The sequence below is a fragment of the Balaenoptera musculus genome, chromosome 14 (genome assembly GCF_009873245.2).
Source record: "Balaenoptera musculus isolate JJ_BM4_2016_0621 chromosome 14, mBalMus1.pri.v3, whole genome shotgun sequence".
NCBI lineage: Eukaryota > Metazoa > Chordata > Mammalia > Artiodactyla > Balaenopteridae > Balaenoptera > Balaenoptera musculus.
In genome coordinates, this window is record NC_045798.1 from 10005374 (window position 1) to 10024759 (window position 19386).

The 19386-nt window shown below is 42.2% G+C and overlaps 1 protein-coding gene across 1 annotated transcript in view; it reads right to left on the minus strand.

Moving 5' to 3' along the window:
• Positions 1–18186, minus strand: part of LOC118880039 (BICD family-like cargo adapter 1) — a 51577-nt gene extending 33391 nt beyond the window's left edge. The window contains exons 1-3 of the mRNA XM_036823397.1: positions 18060–18186; positions 17347–17867; positions 10094–10306 (exon numbers count right to left, since the gene is read on the minus strand). Coding sequence (XP_036679292.1) covers positions 10094–10306; positions 17347–17867; positions 18060–18186 — 861 coding nt within the window. The remainder of the gene's footprint in view (positions 1–10093; positions 10307–17346; positions 17868–18059) is intronic.
• Between the last annotated feature and the right edge of the window lie 1200 nt (positions 18187–19386).

Sequence of the window (19386 nt, forward strand, 5' to 3'; positions counted from 1 at the left end):
CTTCTTCAAATATTTTTTTCCATACTCCCCTCTCTTTTGGTAATCCAATTACACATGTATTAGGCCACTTGAAGTTGTCCTACAGCTAACTGATGCTCTTTTCGTGTTTCGATGTAGATAATTTCTACTACTGTTTTCAAATTCCCTAATCTTTTCCCCTGCGATGTCTAATCAGCAATTAATCCTGCCAGTGTATTTTTCATCTCAGACATTGTAGTTTTCATTTCCAGAAGCTTTATTTGGATCTATTTTATATATTCCAAGTCTCTATGTAACTTCTGAACATACAGAATACAAGTTATAATCACTCCCTTAATGTCCTTCTCTGCTAATTCTAGTGTGTGTCAACTTTGGGTCAGTTTCAATGGATTGATTTTTCTGCTTGTGGATCATGTTTTCTTGTCTCTCTCTATCCTGATAATCTTTGATTGGATGCCAGACATTGTAAATTTTACCTTATAAGGTGTTGGATATATTTGAATTCCTAAAACTGTTTTTTCCCCCCTGTAACTCTTTTTGAGCTTTGTTCTGGGAAACAGTTAAGTTACTTGGACATGGTTTGATCCTTTTGAATCTTGCTTTTTTTTTTTTTTTTTAAGATTTTTTTATTTTATTGATTGCTTGATTGCTATGTTGGGTCTTCGTTTCTGTGCTAGGGCTTTCTCTAGTTGCGGCAAGCGGGGGCCACTCTTCATCGCGGTGCACGGGCCTCTCACTATCGTGGCCTCTCTTGTCGCGGAGCACAGGCTCCAGACGCGCAGGCTCAGTAGTTGTGGCTCACGGACCTAGTTGCTCCGCGGCATGTGGGATCTTCCCAGACCAGGGCTCGAACCCATGTCCCCTGCATTAGCAGGCAGATTCTCAACCACTGCGCCACCAGGGAAGCCCTGAATGTTGCTTTTAAGATTTGTCAGGCAGGTCCAGAGCAGTGCTCAGTCTAAAGCTAATTATTTTCTACTATGAAAGCAAGACCTTCCTGAGTAATCCACCCAGTGCCTAATGAAGCATGAAATTTTCCTGTCTGACTGGTAGTAACAGTGCCTGTTCCTATCACTGTGTGAGCACTGGACATCATTGCTTCTAATTTCTTCAAATTCCCAGTCTTGACTAGTTTGCTCACATGCTTGTGCTGGTCAGTCTCTGCTGATTATTCAAGGGAGAACTTCTGTAGATCTCTGCAGTTCTCTCCATGTATCTCTTCTTTCTGATACTTTGTCCCATGAACTGCAGTTGCACTGTTCTCCCTAGACTCACAGCTCCATGTCAACTCAGGGAGTCTACTGGGCTCTGCTTCACTTCCTACTCCTGATGCCAGAGCCTGGAAACTCAAGGCAACATGGGTCAATTGCAGGGCTCACCTCTTTTGTTTGTCATCCCTCAGGGATCACTGTCCTTCATTGCTTGATGCCCAGTGTCTTGAAAACTATTGTTTCATATAGTCTCTCTGTTTTTTTAAGTAGGAAGGTAATCTGGCCTCTGTTACTCTAGCTTGGCTGGAAGCAGAAGTTCCCAATATCGTTTGCAAATATTTTCTCCTGTTCAGGAGATTGTCTTTTCATTTTGTCAGTGGTTTCCTTTGCTGTGCAGAAGCTTTTAAGTTTAATTAGGTCCCTTTGTTTATTTTTGCTTTTGTTTCTTTTGCCTTATGAGACAGATCCTAAAATATACTGTCACAATTTATGTCAAAGAATGTTTTGCCTATGTTCTCTTCTAGGAATTTTATGGCTCTAGGTCTTACATTTAGGTCTTTATCTATTTGGGGTTTGTTTTTGTATATGGTGTGAGAAAATGTTCTAATCTCTCTGTTTTACACATAGCTGTCCAGTTTTCCCAACACCACTTATTTTTTTTTTTTTTTTTATTTTTTTTTTAATTTTATAGCTACTTTATTTATTTATTTATTTATTTTTGGCTGTGTTGGGTCTTCGGTTCGTGCTAGGGCTTTCTCTAGTTACGGCAAGTGGGGGCCACTCTTCATCGCGGTGCGGGGGCCGCTCTTCATCACGGTGCGCGGGCCTTTCACTATCGCGGCCCCTTCCGTTGCGGGGCACAGGCTCCAGACGCGCAGGCTCAGTAGTTGTGGCTCACGGGCCCAGCTGCTCCGTGGCATGTGGGATCTTCCCAGACCAGGGCTCGAACCCGTGTCCCCTGCATTAGCAGGCAGATTCTCAACCACTGGGCCACCAGGGAAGCCCCACTTATTTATTTTTAAATTTATTTTTTAATTTATTTTTGGCTGCATTGGGTCTTTGTTGCTGCACGTGGGCTTTCTCTAGTTGCGGCAAGCGGGGGCTACTCTTCGTTGCGGTGGGCGTGCTTCTCATTGTGGTGGCTTCTCTTGTTGCAGAGCACAGGCTGTAGGCACTTGGGCTTCAGTAGTTGTGGCATGAGGGCTCAGTAGTTGTGGCTTGCAGGCTCTAGAGCACAGGCTCAGTAGTTGTGGCGCACGGGCTTAGTTGCTCTGCGGCATGTGGGATCTTCCTGGACCAGGGATTGAACCCGTGTCCCCTGCGTAGGCAGGCGGATTCTTAACCACTGTGCCACCAGGGAAGTCCCCAGCACCACTTATTGAAGAAACTTTCTCCCATTGTATATTCTTGCCTCCTTTGTTGTAGATTAATTGACCCATGGTGCCTGGGTTTATTCCTAGGCTCTCTGTTCTGTACCATTGATCTATGCATCTGTTTTTGCGCCAGTACCATGCTGTTTTGATTACTGTAGCTTTGTAGTATAGTCTGAAGTCTTGGAGGGTGATACCTCCAGCTTTGCTCTTTTTTCTCAAGACCACTTCGGCAACTCAGGGTTTTTTGTGGTTTTATTTGAATTTCTTGCTTCTAGCACAAGATGATGTCTCAGGCTCAGCCTGTTAAGTTCCTACTCTAGACTTAGAATTAGTCATTTCTTCTAGGAGTCCTGGTTCCTTTTAGTTGGGAGTGATATTTAGGAAGTAAAATCTGTGCATTAGGGGTACTTATTACTATTAGTATGTCATTGCTTCTAGGCCCTCTGCAGACAAAGCTAGGAAAAAAAATACATGATGAACTGCACTTGTCTTATATGTTCTGATTCTGGCTTGTCTATCTATCCTAACATTTTTGACTCTTGATTTTTCTGATGTTGACTTCTTGCGTGACTATTCTTTACAGCTGTCCCTCATGCCCATTCTTTTGTTTTTTATCACACTTGCTATAGCTACTAAAGCATGTCTTGCTAAATACTGAGGTGCTACTATTTTTGTCCCTGGGGTGTATGACACTGCATGACTTTGACCATGAATCTCATTAAACAAAAATGAAGGGATATTGCCATTAAAATAATGTGTAGCAACACTTACTTGCTGAGCACTAATTTTATAACGCCACAGCTCTGTTAATTATTTTCCTATGAGTAACTGATTTAAAAAAAGAAATCAAATTTTCTGTTTTCTATATCATCAAATTTTACAGCCTTCTGAGCATTAGGGCACTGTGACTGGCACTGGAGATACAAATGAGTCAATGACAGTCTTTAGCATGAGTAGGAGTAGTATATACAATACAACTGCTATTTACTAAGCCAGGAAGTATGCTAAGAACTATATAGTCCACAATGCTAACAACCCTGTAAGGTGTATAGTATGATTCTGGTTGTGTTTTTAATAATCCCTATTTTTTTCCACATGAGAAAAATGTGCAGTTGCAAACTCTGAATCTCAAGCAACACAGCTAGTAATCAACAGAACCAAAATAAACCCAGATTCATCTAGTGCCAAAACCTGAATCCATCTCACTATGCCACATTGCCTCCTACAAGGAGTGATGATGGATGAAACATGCCCTGACTTCAACATGGCTTAAAGTTTTCGCTTTCATTCCACAGAACCTCCTTTCAGACACTGACTGTGCCACTTAGGTGGAAGAAAGCCTTACGTGAGAGGTTCCTCCAGTGGCTTGGTGTCATTCTGACAGGCTATCCCAGAGACTCTATTTTGCTTAACACCTTTACTGATGAAGGAATTAAGATATTTGTAACACTGGCTGCTGATACTCAAGTTGGCAAGAACAGCTGTCACAAATCCTGGTTTCATATTAGAATAGTAATTCTCATCCTTGGCCACATATTATAATCACCTGCTTTATTAAAGAAATATCCTGATGTGCAGATCACATCCCAGAGCAATTAAATGAGAATCTCTGGGGATGGGACCCAGGAATCAGTATTCAGTGCAAAAGCTACCCAGGTGATTCTTATGTGCAATCAGGGATGAGAACTACAGCTTTAGAATACAGGAACAACTTTTGCTAAGCAGCTTTGATAATTTGAGGGTGGGGAGGAGAAGCTTCCAAACCCAAAAAGATGAAACCAAATGAAATGGATAGATACAAACAGCATTTTGAAGTCAGCAAGGAATAAGTATAGAAAGAGGTGTTTCCAAGAATCCATACAGTCTCTGTTCCAAGGCAGTCTGAGTAAAGAAGAGACTGTTATTAATTTAGCCTGGCTCAGGAAAGTTAGAATTTTCACCTGTATGGCTCCAAAGTTTATACTCTATTAAGTCACACTAATCCCTAGTAGTAATAGCTGTCACTAATTGAGCACCTAGTATGGGCCAAATGCTTTAGTTTCTAAACAACTTTATGAGGCAGGTCTCTATTTTACAGAAGATGGATAAAAAGATAGCTTACATTTATTTCTAAACAAGTCATTTGGACCAGTAGCTCCCAACCATGATCCTTGGGGGACACTGAATTGCTATAAAAGTGCACAGAAAGCACTGCGTGTAGACTAAATACATCAAGTCATTAAATGCTGTTGTGATTACAGAATATAAATCCTTCCAGGAGTATTACTAATTCCCTGTCATTTTTATTCTTTTTATTAACCTGCAGATACTAAAATGACATCTATTATCATGTGAGAGTATATAGTATTTTTTTAATATTAAAAAAGGGTCCTCTTTTTGTTGAAATTGGAACTCTCAGACATTGCTCGAGGAGATGTAAAATGATACAATGTTCTGTGAAAAGCAGTTTGGCAGTTTCTTAAAAAGTTACACAGAGACATACCAGATAGCAATTCCACTCAAGAGAAATGAAACAAATGTCCACACAAAGACTTGTACATGAATCAAGTTCATGTGCATAGCAGCACTATTCATAATAGTCAAAAACTGGAAATAATCCAAATGTCCATCAACCGGTGAACGGATAAACACAATACACTATATGCACACAAGGGAATACTATTCAGCAATAAAAAGGAACTATTCATATGTGCTACGATGTAAGTGAACCTCACAAACATTATGCTAAAGAAGCCAGACACAAAAAACTACCTGTTGTCTGATTCTATTTATACAAAATATCCAGGAAAGGTAAATCAATACAGATCAAAAGCAGATCAGTGTTGCCCTGGGGCTGAGGGTGTGGGTAGGGGTGGGAGTAAAAACTGACTGCAAAGGTCATGGGGGAACAGTTGGCGGGGGCGGGGTGGGGGGACGGGGGTAGGGAAATGTTCTAAAACTGGTTCACAGTGATGGTGGCACAATTCTATGAATCTGCTGAAAATAACTGAATTGTACTACCTTGTAACTATTCTGAGGCACTGCTTGGAGACCTACGGCTCCTCAGACCATAGTTTGAGAACCACTGATCTAAACCATGGCTTTCCAAGTTATGTCAGGTGGGGTTTTTCCCACCCCATATACTTTTCCATTTATAACCTTATAAGAAGCCTCAATAAACAGGTACAGGTTATCTTTTATTAATATTGAATACCTTATAAGTTTAACTGTATTAAGATTGATAAACTCATTAAAAATAATTAGGCCTTCTAAAAACAATTTGAAATTGGAGGACAACGATGATAGCAGTAGCTTTACTCAGTATTGATGTATTTGTGGATTTAGCTTTGATTTTAAAGTATTGAACACAAATTTTTTAATTCACCTAGTGAAGTAGTTACAAATGCTACCAGTTTTTACGCAGCTCATGTTACAACAGCATCATACTATTTAGGTAAGGAGAAAGCAGTGTAAGCTGGCAGCACAACCTGAGGCACCAATGGTCTTTCACCTGTTTAATGTGGCGTTCATCTCAAGAGAGCACATGATATGTTTTTTGGTAATCGTTCTTCAAAGCGTGACAAATGTTTTTAAAACACAATCAAATTTGCAGAATCTGTGAAAAGCAAACATTTTACCAACATTTTCTAGTCTAGTCCAGCTAGACTAGAAGTTCTTTTTCAGTTCTAAAAATTGTATGATAGCATTGGATCATTGTCCTGGACGCCAATGAAGAGCAATGAAGAAGACGCTATCAGAGTCAAAACATTACAGGCTTTTCTGCTGACTACCTTTACTCACTGAATACAGATACTTTATTTTTCAAGGCAACAATATTCAGGGGCCAGAACTATGGGTCAGCCAGCTTAGGTAACAAAAGAGTATAGAATTTGCAGCTAATTTTTTTTTCTGTGCCAGTAAACTCCAACCTTATTACCACCTGCAATCCACCTGGCAGGTACAAAACTTAGAGGCCTCACCTCACACCATGCAGGGGCAGCTCATTTAACTCTGTTTTCATCACTCCAATGCAATATGTTAAGCTGCCTACAGGGACCAAGGGAATCCAGATGTCAATTAAGAAAAAAAAAAAAGCCCACTGCCATTGTATTAAATCTAGCAGCATTAAGAAGATCTACTCCCACAGTGATTCATCTGAATATTGGGCCTTGCAAACCACCCCGCCCCCAACAAATTTAGACCTAATATGCTAGAACCTCAGGCTCTCCTCTTTTGCAAAAGATAATCAGAACATGATACAGTTGTAACTAACAGAACCAACCTGAAGACTCCTGAATCAGGCATGGCTCTCTATGGGTAAATAATTAAGAAGAGACTCAAATAATCAAGACATGAATCTACCAATAAAAACACCCATATGCTGAAGGAACAAGCAATTACCACCCTAATGTGTTTAACCTACTAATTAGCAAGAGTACCCAACTGGAAAAAGCTAGAAATGCTGTCTTCACAGAAGAGAGCTCCTATATGCAAAAGCCCCCCCCCCTTTTTTTTTTCAAAAGACACCAATTGTACTGGAACATTTGTTATTATTATTATTTTTAAATTTATTTATTTATTTATGGCTGTGTTGGGTCTTTGTTTCTGTGCGAGGGCTTTCTCTAGCTGTGGCAAGCGAGGGCCACTCTTCATCGAGGTGCGCGGGCCTCTCACTATCGCGGCCTCTCTTGTTGCGGAGCACAGGCTCCAGACGCGCAGGCTCAGTAGTTGTGGCTCACGGGCCTAGTTGCTCCGCGGCATGTGGGATCTTCCCAGACCAGGGCTCGAACCCGTGTCCTCTGCATTAGTAGGCAGATTCTCAACCACTGCGCCACCAGGGAAGCCCAAAAGCCCCTTTTCTCTTCTAGCTGAAGTGAGCCTCTCAACAAATCCTTCTCAATCTTTGCAGCACACCCCTGATATAACAAACTGCTAAAAGTAGACCCCAAACCTTTGGATTCATTTTACTCAGTGACTCTGAAATTAAAGGGCATCCAAAACAATAACTTCCAGCAAATATCAACTACAAAACAAGCCAGTGAGATGGAAATACATGTGAGGTTTTTGTTTCTGACTACCTCTCCTTGAAAATATACAAAAACCACTCTTGAAACCAGTGATTAACCTGTAACCAGTGCAAAGCCTTGGGCAATGTCACTAAACTTCTGATGTTTACAAGGATGGACCTAGAGATTATGATACTAAGTGAAGTAAGTCAGACAGAGAAAGACAAATATCACTTATATGTGGAATCTGATTAGAAAAATGATACAAATGAACTTACTTACAAAACAGAATCAGACTCACAGATCTCAAAATCAAATTTAGGATTACCAAAGGGGGAATGTTGGGGTAAGTGATAAATTAGGAGATTGGGTTGGGAGTAACATATACACATTACTATATATAAAAGAGATAACTAATAAGGACCTACTATATAGCACAGGGAACTCTACTCAATTTTCTGTAATAACCTATATGAGAGAAGAATCTGGAAAAGAATGGATGTGTGTGTGTGTGTGTGTGTGTGTGTGCGGATATATATATATCTATATATCTATATCTATATCTATATCTATATATATCTGATTCACTTTTCTGTAAACCTGAAACTAATACAACATTGTAAGTCAACTATACTGCAATAAAAATATTTTAAAAAACTATAAAAAAACCCCTCTGATGCTCAGTTTCCTCATCTGTCAAATAAAGGATAAATACCACTACTTCCATCACAGAGTGGTAAAGAGATCAGAGTGCTCTCTCTATGTCACGCTAATATTTGCTTTCTCCCTTTATCTCTCTCGGCCACCTGTGTTTCACCAGATCAGAAAGCAGAGTTGAGTTGGCTTCTGCTCACATTATTTTGTAACATGAACTTAGCTCCCAGGAATAATTTCCTCTTAAATTGTTCTGCTTTGTTGTATTCCTTTCATGTCTCCATAAGAAACACTTGTTCAGAGTAAGTATTAAATAAATGTTTTTGAACAAATAAATCAATCTGGCCAGGCCTATCTGGTTAATCTTTCATGAATGATGAATGAAGACTCAAAAACCTACAAAATCTTACAAGAATAGAGAGTCCCTTCCCAGTTGCTGAAAAAGGTCTTATTCTTTATTTTTTTGGCCAAACCACACGGCATCCAGGACCTTAGTTCCCCGACCAGGGAGCAAACCCGTGCCCCCTGCAGTGGAAGTGCGGAGTCTTAACCACTGGACCGCCAGGGAAGTCCATGAAAGAGGTTTTAGAACCGAGTCAGAAAGGCTACTGAGTTGGCCCTGTAATGACTTCTTGAAGAACTGTCCAGCTCCTCCTTTCCAGCCTATCAAATGGTGATTTGATTCCCTAGCTGAGAAACCTGCAGGCAAGATCTTTAGCTCCACCTACCACCTGAATTCTCACCTTCACATACATTCTGATAGTTCCTGCAACTAGTTATTTTCCAAATTATTAGGTCCCCCCTCCCCTTCCCCATCTCCCCCAGGACTCCTTGTTCATCCTCTCCTCTGTACCTCTCCTTCTTCCTCTCCCTTTCTCTAGTGGTAGCATTTACTTTGCACTTCCTTGTGAGGCATGAAGGTTTTGACCAGTCTCAGGGTGCCCATGGGAAGCAACTATGACACAAACTAGCGAAGTAACCTCATATGCTGCTCTAGCTAAGCCTTCCCCAGAGACCTAACCATGCAGACAAGGGCAGTGCTCTCATGAGAATGTTAGTGCTTAGGGATGAGATCAGAGCAGTTCTTTTTTTCCTCTGGTAACTGAACTCATTTTCAACACATGAGAAAGACTGAGGTACAATAATAAATCCAGCTCTTAATTTTCAAAAGTAGGTGGGTTTGGAGACCAGGGCATTATTAACAACATTCCTGCATTTGTTAAAAGGTTTGTTCTGTATTTAAATTAGATTTCCACCTATCCACCCCTCAAACACCTTCTTTGCAATGATTTTAGTCTTGACTTTGGTTAATTAATTATTACTTCCATGACACCACCTTATAAAGGTACAAAAAGGAACTTTTACTTAATGTGGAAATAAAGAGAACAAATTTTAAACACAGATACACGCCTCCTTTCATATTTAAATAATATGAAATGTACATTCACAAATGTAAAGTCAATGAAAATCATTTGCTCTAGAAATTTTCCCCAAGCTTTTCAGTTTAAAGATGGCACTGTTTAACATTTGAACTAAATGCATTAACATAGCTTTACCAGAAACAGATTTTCTCTAGGTAAAAGAATCATAGACTTTTAGAGCTATAAGGAACATCAAATCATTAAGCAAACACATTTTAAAAATGAGAAAACTGCCAAGTTAAGTGATTGCCAAAGTCTCACAGCTGGCTAATGACAGGCACGATCTTTTCTCCTCACGCCTATTTCACCACAGCTGAAATTCTTACAGGTGAAAAATACTTCATTTGTTGATATCAATACCCAAGGCAACAAAAATCAGAACTACTCTTACCATATAAATGGTTGACATTACACAAAAGCTGTTTCAACTTTTATTATTTTATTCCATAAACTCTTAACTTGTAACTCACCCTACTGAATTGAGCCAATAACCTTTGGTTCTGTTCTGATAATTCCTGGACAGCCTGTGTTTTTTCTCCATCTACTTCCCGTAGATGAACTTGCTGCCTCTCCAACTCATCCTGAAGCTCTTTCACATCATTCTCCAGCTTGGCCTCGCGTCCTTCCCACTCCCCTTCTTGGTTCTCAAATCGTCTTAGTTCACGTCTCTCTTGTTCCAATTGCTGGGTGATAAGTGAAGAGGATTTAAAAACTGTTAAAAATTCCAGAGCCTTTCATTTTTTTCTCTTTTCACACTCTCCTAACTTTTCTTTTTCCTAGTCAGTCAGCACAACAAAACACTGTCACATAGGAAAAGTTGCACACTTCACAGCTGCAAAAATATTCCCTTCTTCCAGAGAAGGGAAGGCTGGTTTCACAGACAATGCCATTCCTACAGAAAACACTTAATGTTATTATGTTTATTCTTGTCCTTGGGCATAGGGGTTCTAGACTTAGGAACTCACTTGAAATTTAGTAAGTCATCTATTAGTTGGTGAAATATACATTTAAACAACTTACAATGAGTCCTTAAGAAAGCTTCTTTTGCTGTCAGCTATTATGCTTGGCATAATACCAGGCACTTAGAATCACAGAATTTTCAGAGATAGAAAGAATTACAGAGATCCTTCAGATTAACCACCTTTTCTTATTCAATACAAATGAAGCAACAGAAGAGTTTTAGTAACAATCTCAAGGTCTATACTACCAAATGGGAGAACTGGGATTTGTCTCAGTCACTTGACTGTTTAGTGCTCTAAAGCACAACTTAATAAGTATTTGTTGCTATATGTAGCACTGTATTTCAAAATCATTAAGGCAAGTTCAGGTTCAGGCCTACTTTTGTTAAATCATGGCCTATTAGCCTTGCATATTTATTTCTGATCCTTTCTTCTTGAGTGCCTGTTATGTGCTAGCCACTGTGCTGGGTCATAGTGATAGCAAAACAGACATGGTCCTTGCCTTTATTGAGTTTCCATTCTAGTGGGACTGATAAAAGTAGTAAGTTGTATAGTGTGACAAATGGTGTGTAGGAAAAGTACAGATGGTTTGAAGCAGCAGCTCAGTAGAAAAGAACTCTTTTGGATTGAAGGAAATGAGAACATCTTTTTGCTTCTGTGAGAGAATACAAATGCCTCTTTACAGAGGCAAGTACGTTCCCCTACTTACAAAGGATAATATGTACAAAAAAGTCAACTCTGTACCTCAGGGAGTATATGAAATATATATGAAATGTAAAGCAATGGTTCTCAATTTTTGGTGCTGTCAGAAAATCTCTGGTATAATTTTTAAAAATATATCTACCTGAACACCAGTTCCAAAGATTGATACAGTTAAGAATGGTATGAGGCCTAGGGATGCATCTATCTACCTATCTCTCTATCTATCTATCTATCTACCTACCTATCTAGGTTCTACAGGAAATTTGGATGCACTGAAGGTTGATATCAAGTACTGAGATTGTTTCAACAACCTAAGACGAGCATTTTAATCTTCTCCTTCAGAGTACTCAGATGTCTTTTCACCCTGGGAAACCATGCTCTTATTCTACCCAAGTTCTCACCTTTCAAATGTTTTTTGGAATGCCTCTTTTGGAAAGCCTTAGGGGGCAGTATATAGTTATACAAGATAAACAGTCCCATTACTTCACCTCTAAGACGTGTCTAAAACGAGATTATTCTATTTCATCCTGCCATTTTATTCCCCTAATTTGATCTGAGTGACTTGTGAATATTTCTTAAAGTTTAATTTACCCGCCAAAGATGAAAATTTACTGTGACAGAGCAGTCAGAATAATGTGCCAAAAGAAAAACAGTGATCCAAAGTTAAAATTCTGAGCACATTAGCAAAGGCAGTTTTCACTGAAATAAATGTATGCCCTCCAAAGTTGACCACTTCAAGGGAATAACTGATTTGGATATAGCCACTCTATTTGTTGAAAAAGTCACATTATAGTTATACTGTATACGGCCTCAGTTTGGAACACATGGGAAAAGGAATGACGAGAGAGGGACTTGTACTCCTCAGCATGAGAATTTTCTGATCTATGCTTCCCTCATTTTTCTGAACTTCCAAAAATGAGAATGTTTTAGTCACTGTACAAACTTCAGAAAGATGAAATGCAGAAGCAAATGCTAACTGCAATCCTAAAACTGTGACACTTGCTTTTATTGAGTTTTTCCAAAATGGAAAAGATCGAGCAGAAGGCTACAGCAAGAACTCAGTCGTCAGTGTCACAGGCCAGATAAATCGGGCTTCTCTTCTAAGAGAACAGAGAGACTTAAAAATATTCAGCCAACAGCTGTTGGTGAATAGCCCAACAAAGTAACTAAAACAGTCTAATCCACTTGGGGCGGGGGGTTGGGGTGGGGGGGTGTGGGGGGGGTGGGGGGTAGGGTTGAGGACAGGTGGTACTGATCAGTCTATTCTGTCCTTACATTTCTTTGGACACGTGACAAACTTCCCAATTCAGGTTTCCCCCTACTTTGAAAAAAAAAAATCAAAACTTAATGAACATACAGAATTTAGCCTTTTGTCTATTTTGAGAAAAGAAAGTTTCCTCCTAGAGTTATATTTTCAATTAAGTGCTAAATTAACCAGTAAACTCTAGGCAGAAAATCAACAAGTGTGGAGGTCAGGCTCTGCCCATGCTATTCTTTGTTTCTCAGGGTTATATGGTATTTTAAAGTTAGTATCTACACCTGAAACTAATAAAATAATGTATGTCAGTTATACCTCAATAAAAAAAGAAAAAAATACCAAAACTGTCAAGGTCATCAAAAACAATGAAAATCTAAGAAACTGTTACAGCGAATAAGAGACTAAGAAGATCCAGAAACTAAATGTAAGATGGTATCCTGGAACAGAAAAATACATTAGGCAAAGGTTAAGAAATCTGAATAAACTAAGGACATTAGTTAATAATAACATATCAGTATTGGTTCACTAATTATGGCAAGTATACCATGCTAATGTAAGATGTTAATAATAGAGAAACTGGGGGCAGGGCATACGGAAACTCTGTACCATTTTTCCAATTTTTCTGTAAATCTAAAACCATTCTAAAAAACAAGTTTATTTCAAACTCTGAAAAAAACAAAAGTTAGTATCATTAGCCTACCTAAAATTGGTTGTTACAGAAACAGATTTCTACAAAGAACCAAAAAAGCAATACTATTCTCATAAGTCTAGTACATGGTTCTTGAAAAATACAAAGAAAAAATACTACTTTTTAAGTGGACCAAGCACCAAATGCAAATAAGGACCCCTGCGTTTGCTTACCTAAATCTACTACCTCATTATGTAATCATTTTCACCTCACTTGTTTTGCCTCTTTAAAAAAAAGTGCTAGAATCATGAGAATTGGCCTAGGGAAGGGAGAAGAAAATGTAATTAAGGGAAAAGACTACCTTTGCAGTAAGAGATAATTCACTATCAGCTGGAAAGGGAAAAAGGGGGATCCTGGATATTAAAAACATATTTTTAAAAACTAAATATATAATCTCTGAAGAAAAAAGTGTATAAATGCAAGTTACTGTTTTAGTTCATATTCTGGGGGAAAAAAACTAAGGACCTGGCTGGATATGTTTTAAAAGCAAAAGGGCTAATTGTGTATGCAGAAGAAATAAATTTTTTAAAATGCCTTTAGATCTTTAAGCTTGTGAAAATTTGATTCAGGGAATGAATAAAATACAGTATAGTCAATTTAAGGGTGGAAAAAATGACCAAAACCTTACGGCCCCTCAAATTAATTGAATCTTCATTTTAACCCTAAGAGACACATAACTAAAAAACTTCTATGTTAATCTTTAAACCAATAAAGACTTTAAAGAGGATGCCTTTATGGGGCTTCCCTGGTGGCACAGTGGTTGAGAATCTGCCTGCTAATGCAGGGGACACGGGTTCGAGCCCTGGTCTGGGAAGATCCCACATGCCGCAGAGCAACTAGGCCCGTGAGCCACAACTACTGAGCCTGCGCATCTGGAGCTTGTGCTCCGCCACAAGAGAAGCCGCGATAGTGAGAGGCCCGCGCACCGCGATGAAGAGTGGCCCCCGCTTGCCGCAACCAGAGAAAGCCCTCGCACAGAAACGAAGACCCAACACAGCCAAAAATAAATTAAATAAATAAATTAATTAAAAAAAAGAAAAAAAAGAGTATGCCTTTAATGAGAGAGCAGTATAAGATCAAGTACCTTATGTTTTAAATGACAAAACAGAAGCTTAGGTTTGGCGTACAGAACTGGAGAGGTATTCAATATTAGCTGATGAACAGGTAGAGAAGATCTTGAAAATGACTTGTTGGTCCTGGACTTAGAAAGGCGCCAATTTTGAAGTCATAACGAAGCAGATGGGACTAAAACCAGTCTCATTATGTTAACAGTCAAACCAACATTCTCTCAAAGTCCACTCATGTATTTATCTTTCAAACTAACCTATGAGAAAATGTGTTTGACTCCACTGTCTAATAGTTTGTAGAAAATTACAAATGCTTTCTAAAGTAAGGGCTGGTTCTCTACTCCTAAATGTTGAATTTAACTGAAAATCTAGCAGAGTGGCTGTATTAAATTTTAGAAAGAATTTGTCCAAGCAGACATTCTAAAATCAAGGCTGCTTAAAAAACATACTTGCAGGCATAATTTGCAAGGGAAAATTCCCTTGCAGGAATCAAATGAAATAGTCCCCTGTTATTCAGATTTGTCACTCTCATTAATACTAAAAGAATTAACAAGGAACTAATGACAATACCTTTATAAGATATTTTTAAGCTTACTTTTTAAAAAAACTAAAATATTTTCATACCTTTCAGACATACCTAGCGGAAAGAGTATAACTGAACCGTCTCATCAGTCATTAATATTGATTAATGATCAATATTTTACTTTTTTAAAACATTACTTTTTAAACTGTGGTAAAGTATACATAACCTAAAATTTACCATTTTAACCTTTTTTTTTTTTTTTTAAAAGATTGACGTTTCTTTTTATTATTTATTTATTTATTTATTTATTTATTTATTTATTTATTATTTATGGCTGCGTTGGGTCTTCGTTTCTGTGCGAGGGCGTTCTCCAGTTGTGGCAAGCGGGGGCCACTCTTCATCGCGGTGCGCGGGCCTCTCATTATCGCGGCCTCTCTTGTTGCGGAGCACAGGCTCCAGACGCACAGGCTCAGTAGCTGTGGCTCACGGGCCCAGTTGCTCCGCGGCATGTGGGATCTTCCCGGACCAGGGCTCGAACCCATGTCCCCTGCATTGGCAGGCAGATTCCCAACCACTGCGCCACCAGGGAAGCCCCATTTTAACCATTTTTAAGTGTACTATTCGTTCAGTACATTCAGTGTTGTGCAACCAACCTCCAGAAATTAAAAATAACTAGAGCTCATATGCTGACCTGAGAGGAGTGAAGATTTTTTAAAATAGTTTTTCTAAAAAATAAATTTATTTATTTATTTATTTTTGGCTGCATTGGGTCTTTGTTGCTGCATGCGGGCTTTCTCTAGTTGTGGCGAGAGGGGGCTACCCTTTGTTGCGGTGCGCGGGCTTCTCATTGCGGTGGCTTCTCCTTGTTGCGGAGCACAGGCTCTAGGCACGCAGGCTTCAGCAGTTGTGGCTCACGGGCTTAGTTGCTCCGCGGCATGTGGGATCTTCCCGGACCAGGGCTTGAACCCCTGTCCCCTGCATTGGCAGGCAGATTCTTAACCACTGCGCCACCAGGGAAGCTCTAAAATAGTTGAATAAGAGTTTTAAACTATTTTATTATTGTCTATCAAGTCAACAGCAAAATGTCAAATGTAACTTATTCTTTTACAACAGAACCTTTCTTGTTATAGAATTTGAAGATCATTTTCCTTTGTTGAGGACATGTATAAAGGTTCCACATGGAACCCAGGATGTGTGTAACTGCACACTCGGGATTACCCTGAAATCTATCACCAATCAAACTGACTGATATGATGTTCAAGTTAGCTGTCTCTTTAATCAAGTCCCTCACTGAAGGAATTTGAAATCACAAGCATACAGCTATGGCAGTAGTACTTCTATATAGAGAATGTAATTGAATCTTTTTTTTTTTTTAATAAGACACCCTTTTATTTCTAGGCCTCTACCTCAAGTGAAAATTCAACAATTCAGTTCATTGAGTTGTTTTTTGGCAGTCTACCTATAGGTTTCACAAACCACTTTTCAGAGAGGTATCTCAGGAGTTCATCAACTGGCAAACCTAGTTACAACTAGGCACTCAAGTGAACTACAGGGCACTCATCGGTTTCCTTTTTTCTCCCTGATTTGATATGTCATTGGACTACAGACACATCTCTTATTATAGAAAAGTTTCTGAATCTACATTCTGACCGTTCGACAAGTAGCAGTGATATGGGACCAGACTAGGGTCAATTTCAGACCTTATTCAGGACTGTATTATTCTCTTGTAACTAAGAATAAGAAGAACTGGTTGCAACCAAACTGAGTAACAATCGTAAATGTACAGGCAGAAAAGGACAACAGTTAAAGTTATATGGTTCTCATAGGTTGCATTTGGCCATCCAATTGCATGTGTGAGACCCAGAACAGAAATAGAAAAGTACTGTTTAAATACATATAAAAACTGCGGTCCAAATTAAATCCATAACCAATGGTCACATGATGAGCCCAGGGTGGCCTGATTTCTGTAATGGAACCATACCTCCTAATCCTTGACTATTTGAAGGCTATCTAAAGCTCCTTTGGGGGCACTTGCTTCCTTCCTAGCTGCTGCAAAGTTAAAACAAGGGGCCTTAACTCCAAAGCTGGAAAGCTTTAGGCTAACACCCTGATTAGCAATTAACTACTTCTCTGAAAACCTGGAGCATGTTTTAAGCCTGGAGCATATTCCCGGCTTTGTAATTACTCTGTGTGCAGGCATCACCTCAGTGCTGTATAAATTAGCCATACTGTAAGCTCTACTTTAGATGCTGTGTATAGTACCTATATAGAACGGCCCACGGCGGTTGGAGCCCTGCATGGACCCATTTGCTGAGCCGGGTGGAAAAGTTAGGTGGGTTCCATGAATGACCTCGTCTCATAAACCATAACCCCCATTCCACCCCCCTTCCAGGCGGTTTTCTGCGAGGTAGGATGAGCAACGAAGGGATGAGGTGGGGTGAGGTAGGTTAGCTACCATGGGCTGGCAGGCGGGTGCCTGTCCCTCCCTTCCCCGCCCTCCACCCATCCCCGGAGGGACGTCCTCACCTCCAGCTTATCTGTCAGCTCCTTGTGCATCTGCTCGTACTGCCAGCTCATGTCCTGGTTCCTCTCGAGCAGTGCCTTGCCCGCTAGGGCCGCCGACACCAGATCCTTCTGCCGGATCACCGACAGCTGCTCGGGATCCTGGGCGGGCGGCGGTGGCGGCTGCAGTCCGGCCACCTCGGCTAGAGGCCCGGGCCCGTCCTGAGAATGCTCCCCGGGGTCAGACGGCCGTTCCGCGGCCGCCAGCAGCGCCAGCTCCTCTAACCCCTGTTCCAGCTCGCCGGGGCTCCGGGGAAGGAGATGAGGGCGGCGGCGGCAGGACTCCCGACCGCGACCGCGGCGGGCAGCTAGGTGCAGCAGGCGCTGTCCGGCTCTGCGGGTGCTGAAGCGCGGCCGGCCAGGTCCAGGCAGAAGGCGGACGAGGCCGGCGCGCGCCAGGCCACGGTGGGGAGGGGCCCCGCCGCCTCGCCCCGCCCCTCCCGCGCGCCGGCCGCGTGTGTCCCCTCCCCCGCCCCCGGGCTCAGCTGCTCAGCGCGCGCTGGGGAGGAGGAATGGGTGGCAAAGGAAAGGCTGAGGAAGGGAAGACTGAGGGAACACGAAGCGGGAGGGACGTTGCAAGGAGGAACCGCCGGGTTTTCAGCCGCCCTGTTGCTGCTGCTGGGGCTGCCGCCGCCGGCCGGGCGGCGCTCACGAGGGGGGCTGCGCTCCGCTGTTGCTGTGACGCTCGCTGCTGCTGCTGCTGCGGCTGCCGCCGGCCGCTCTCTGCAGCCGCGCTCCATGTCTCTCGGCTCGGCGGCAGCCCCAGCAGCAGCAGCGGCGGCGGCGGCAACGGCGGCTCCACATCGCGCGCCGCACGGCCGGCCAGCTCCTTCCTGCCAGCCTCTGCTCCTTCAGTTCACCGGGCCGGCGGCACCCCGCCCCGAGCTTCCTGCCGCGCCCCCTCTCCCCGCCACTTGCCGGCGCCTGTCGCGCGGGGGCACCTACCTGTTCGCTGTGCCCGCGAGCGATTCAGCGGTTCGTGGGTCTCCTCAGCGACGCCGAGGTGCCGCCGACGGTCTTAAGCCCTGCGCTGCGCGCGCCACCTGTGGAGACGGTAGGCTCATCCCTAAAGGTCCGGGCCGCTCCCCGGCGCAGCCACGCCCCAGGCCTCGGGTCCACCTCGGGGTGTGGCCCCGCCCCCAGCACGCTCACCTCGGGGTGTGGCCTCGCGCGCACCTTGGACAAGGCCCCGCCCCCAGCCTCGTTCTCACCTCAGGCACCGCCTGGCCCCTGGCCTCACTCCCACTTCTGGGCTGGGGCGTTTCTCTGTGTTCGATGGGTCTCAGTCTTAGGTGGTCTCCAAGGGGACTGAGGACATTCCTCCAGCCACGGATTTTGGGTCTGAGCCCCCGCGAGAGCTAAGCAGTCAGGAGATGAAGCCCTAGAGAGCCATAGGAGAAGAGATGACTTCAGAAACCCAGCATCTTAATGCTGACGACTCAGGGATATAAGGGACCAGCTGCCTTGGAGATCAGCAGCCCCGAAAGAGAGGGTTTATGTTGACAAGTAAAGGAAAAAAACTGCTCACAGCGACTTCCCTCGTGGCGCAGTGGTTAAGAATCCGCCTGCCAATGCAGGGGACGCAGATTCAAGCCCTGGTCCGGGAAGATCCCACATGCCACGGAGCAACTAAGTCCATGCGCCACAACTACTGGGCCGGCGCTCTAGAGTCCGTGAGCCACAACTACTGAGCCCACGTGCCACAATTACTGAAGCCTGCACACCTAGAGCCCGTGCTCCGCAACAAGAGAAGCCACCTCAATGAGAAGCCCAAGCAACGAAGAGTAGTTCCCGCTCACCGCAACTAGAGGAAGCCCACGCGCAGCAACGAAGACCCAACACAGCCAAAAATAAATAAATAAATTTTTAAAAAAACCCACTGGAAGATCATGATTTATGTGATCTTCTTGTGGTAAAAGACACAGGTCTGCCATGTTTACACTGCCTGCCCCACCCTGGAGGCTCTAAAAAAAAAAAAGTTTGTTTCAGCTATTTATTTTTCCT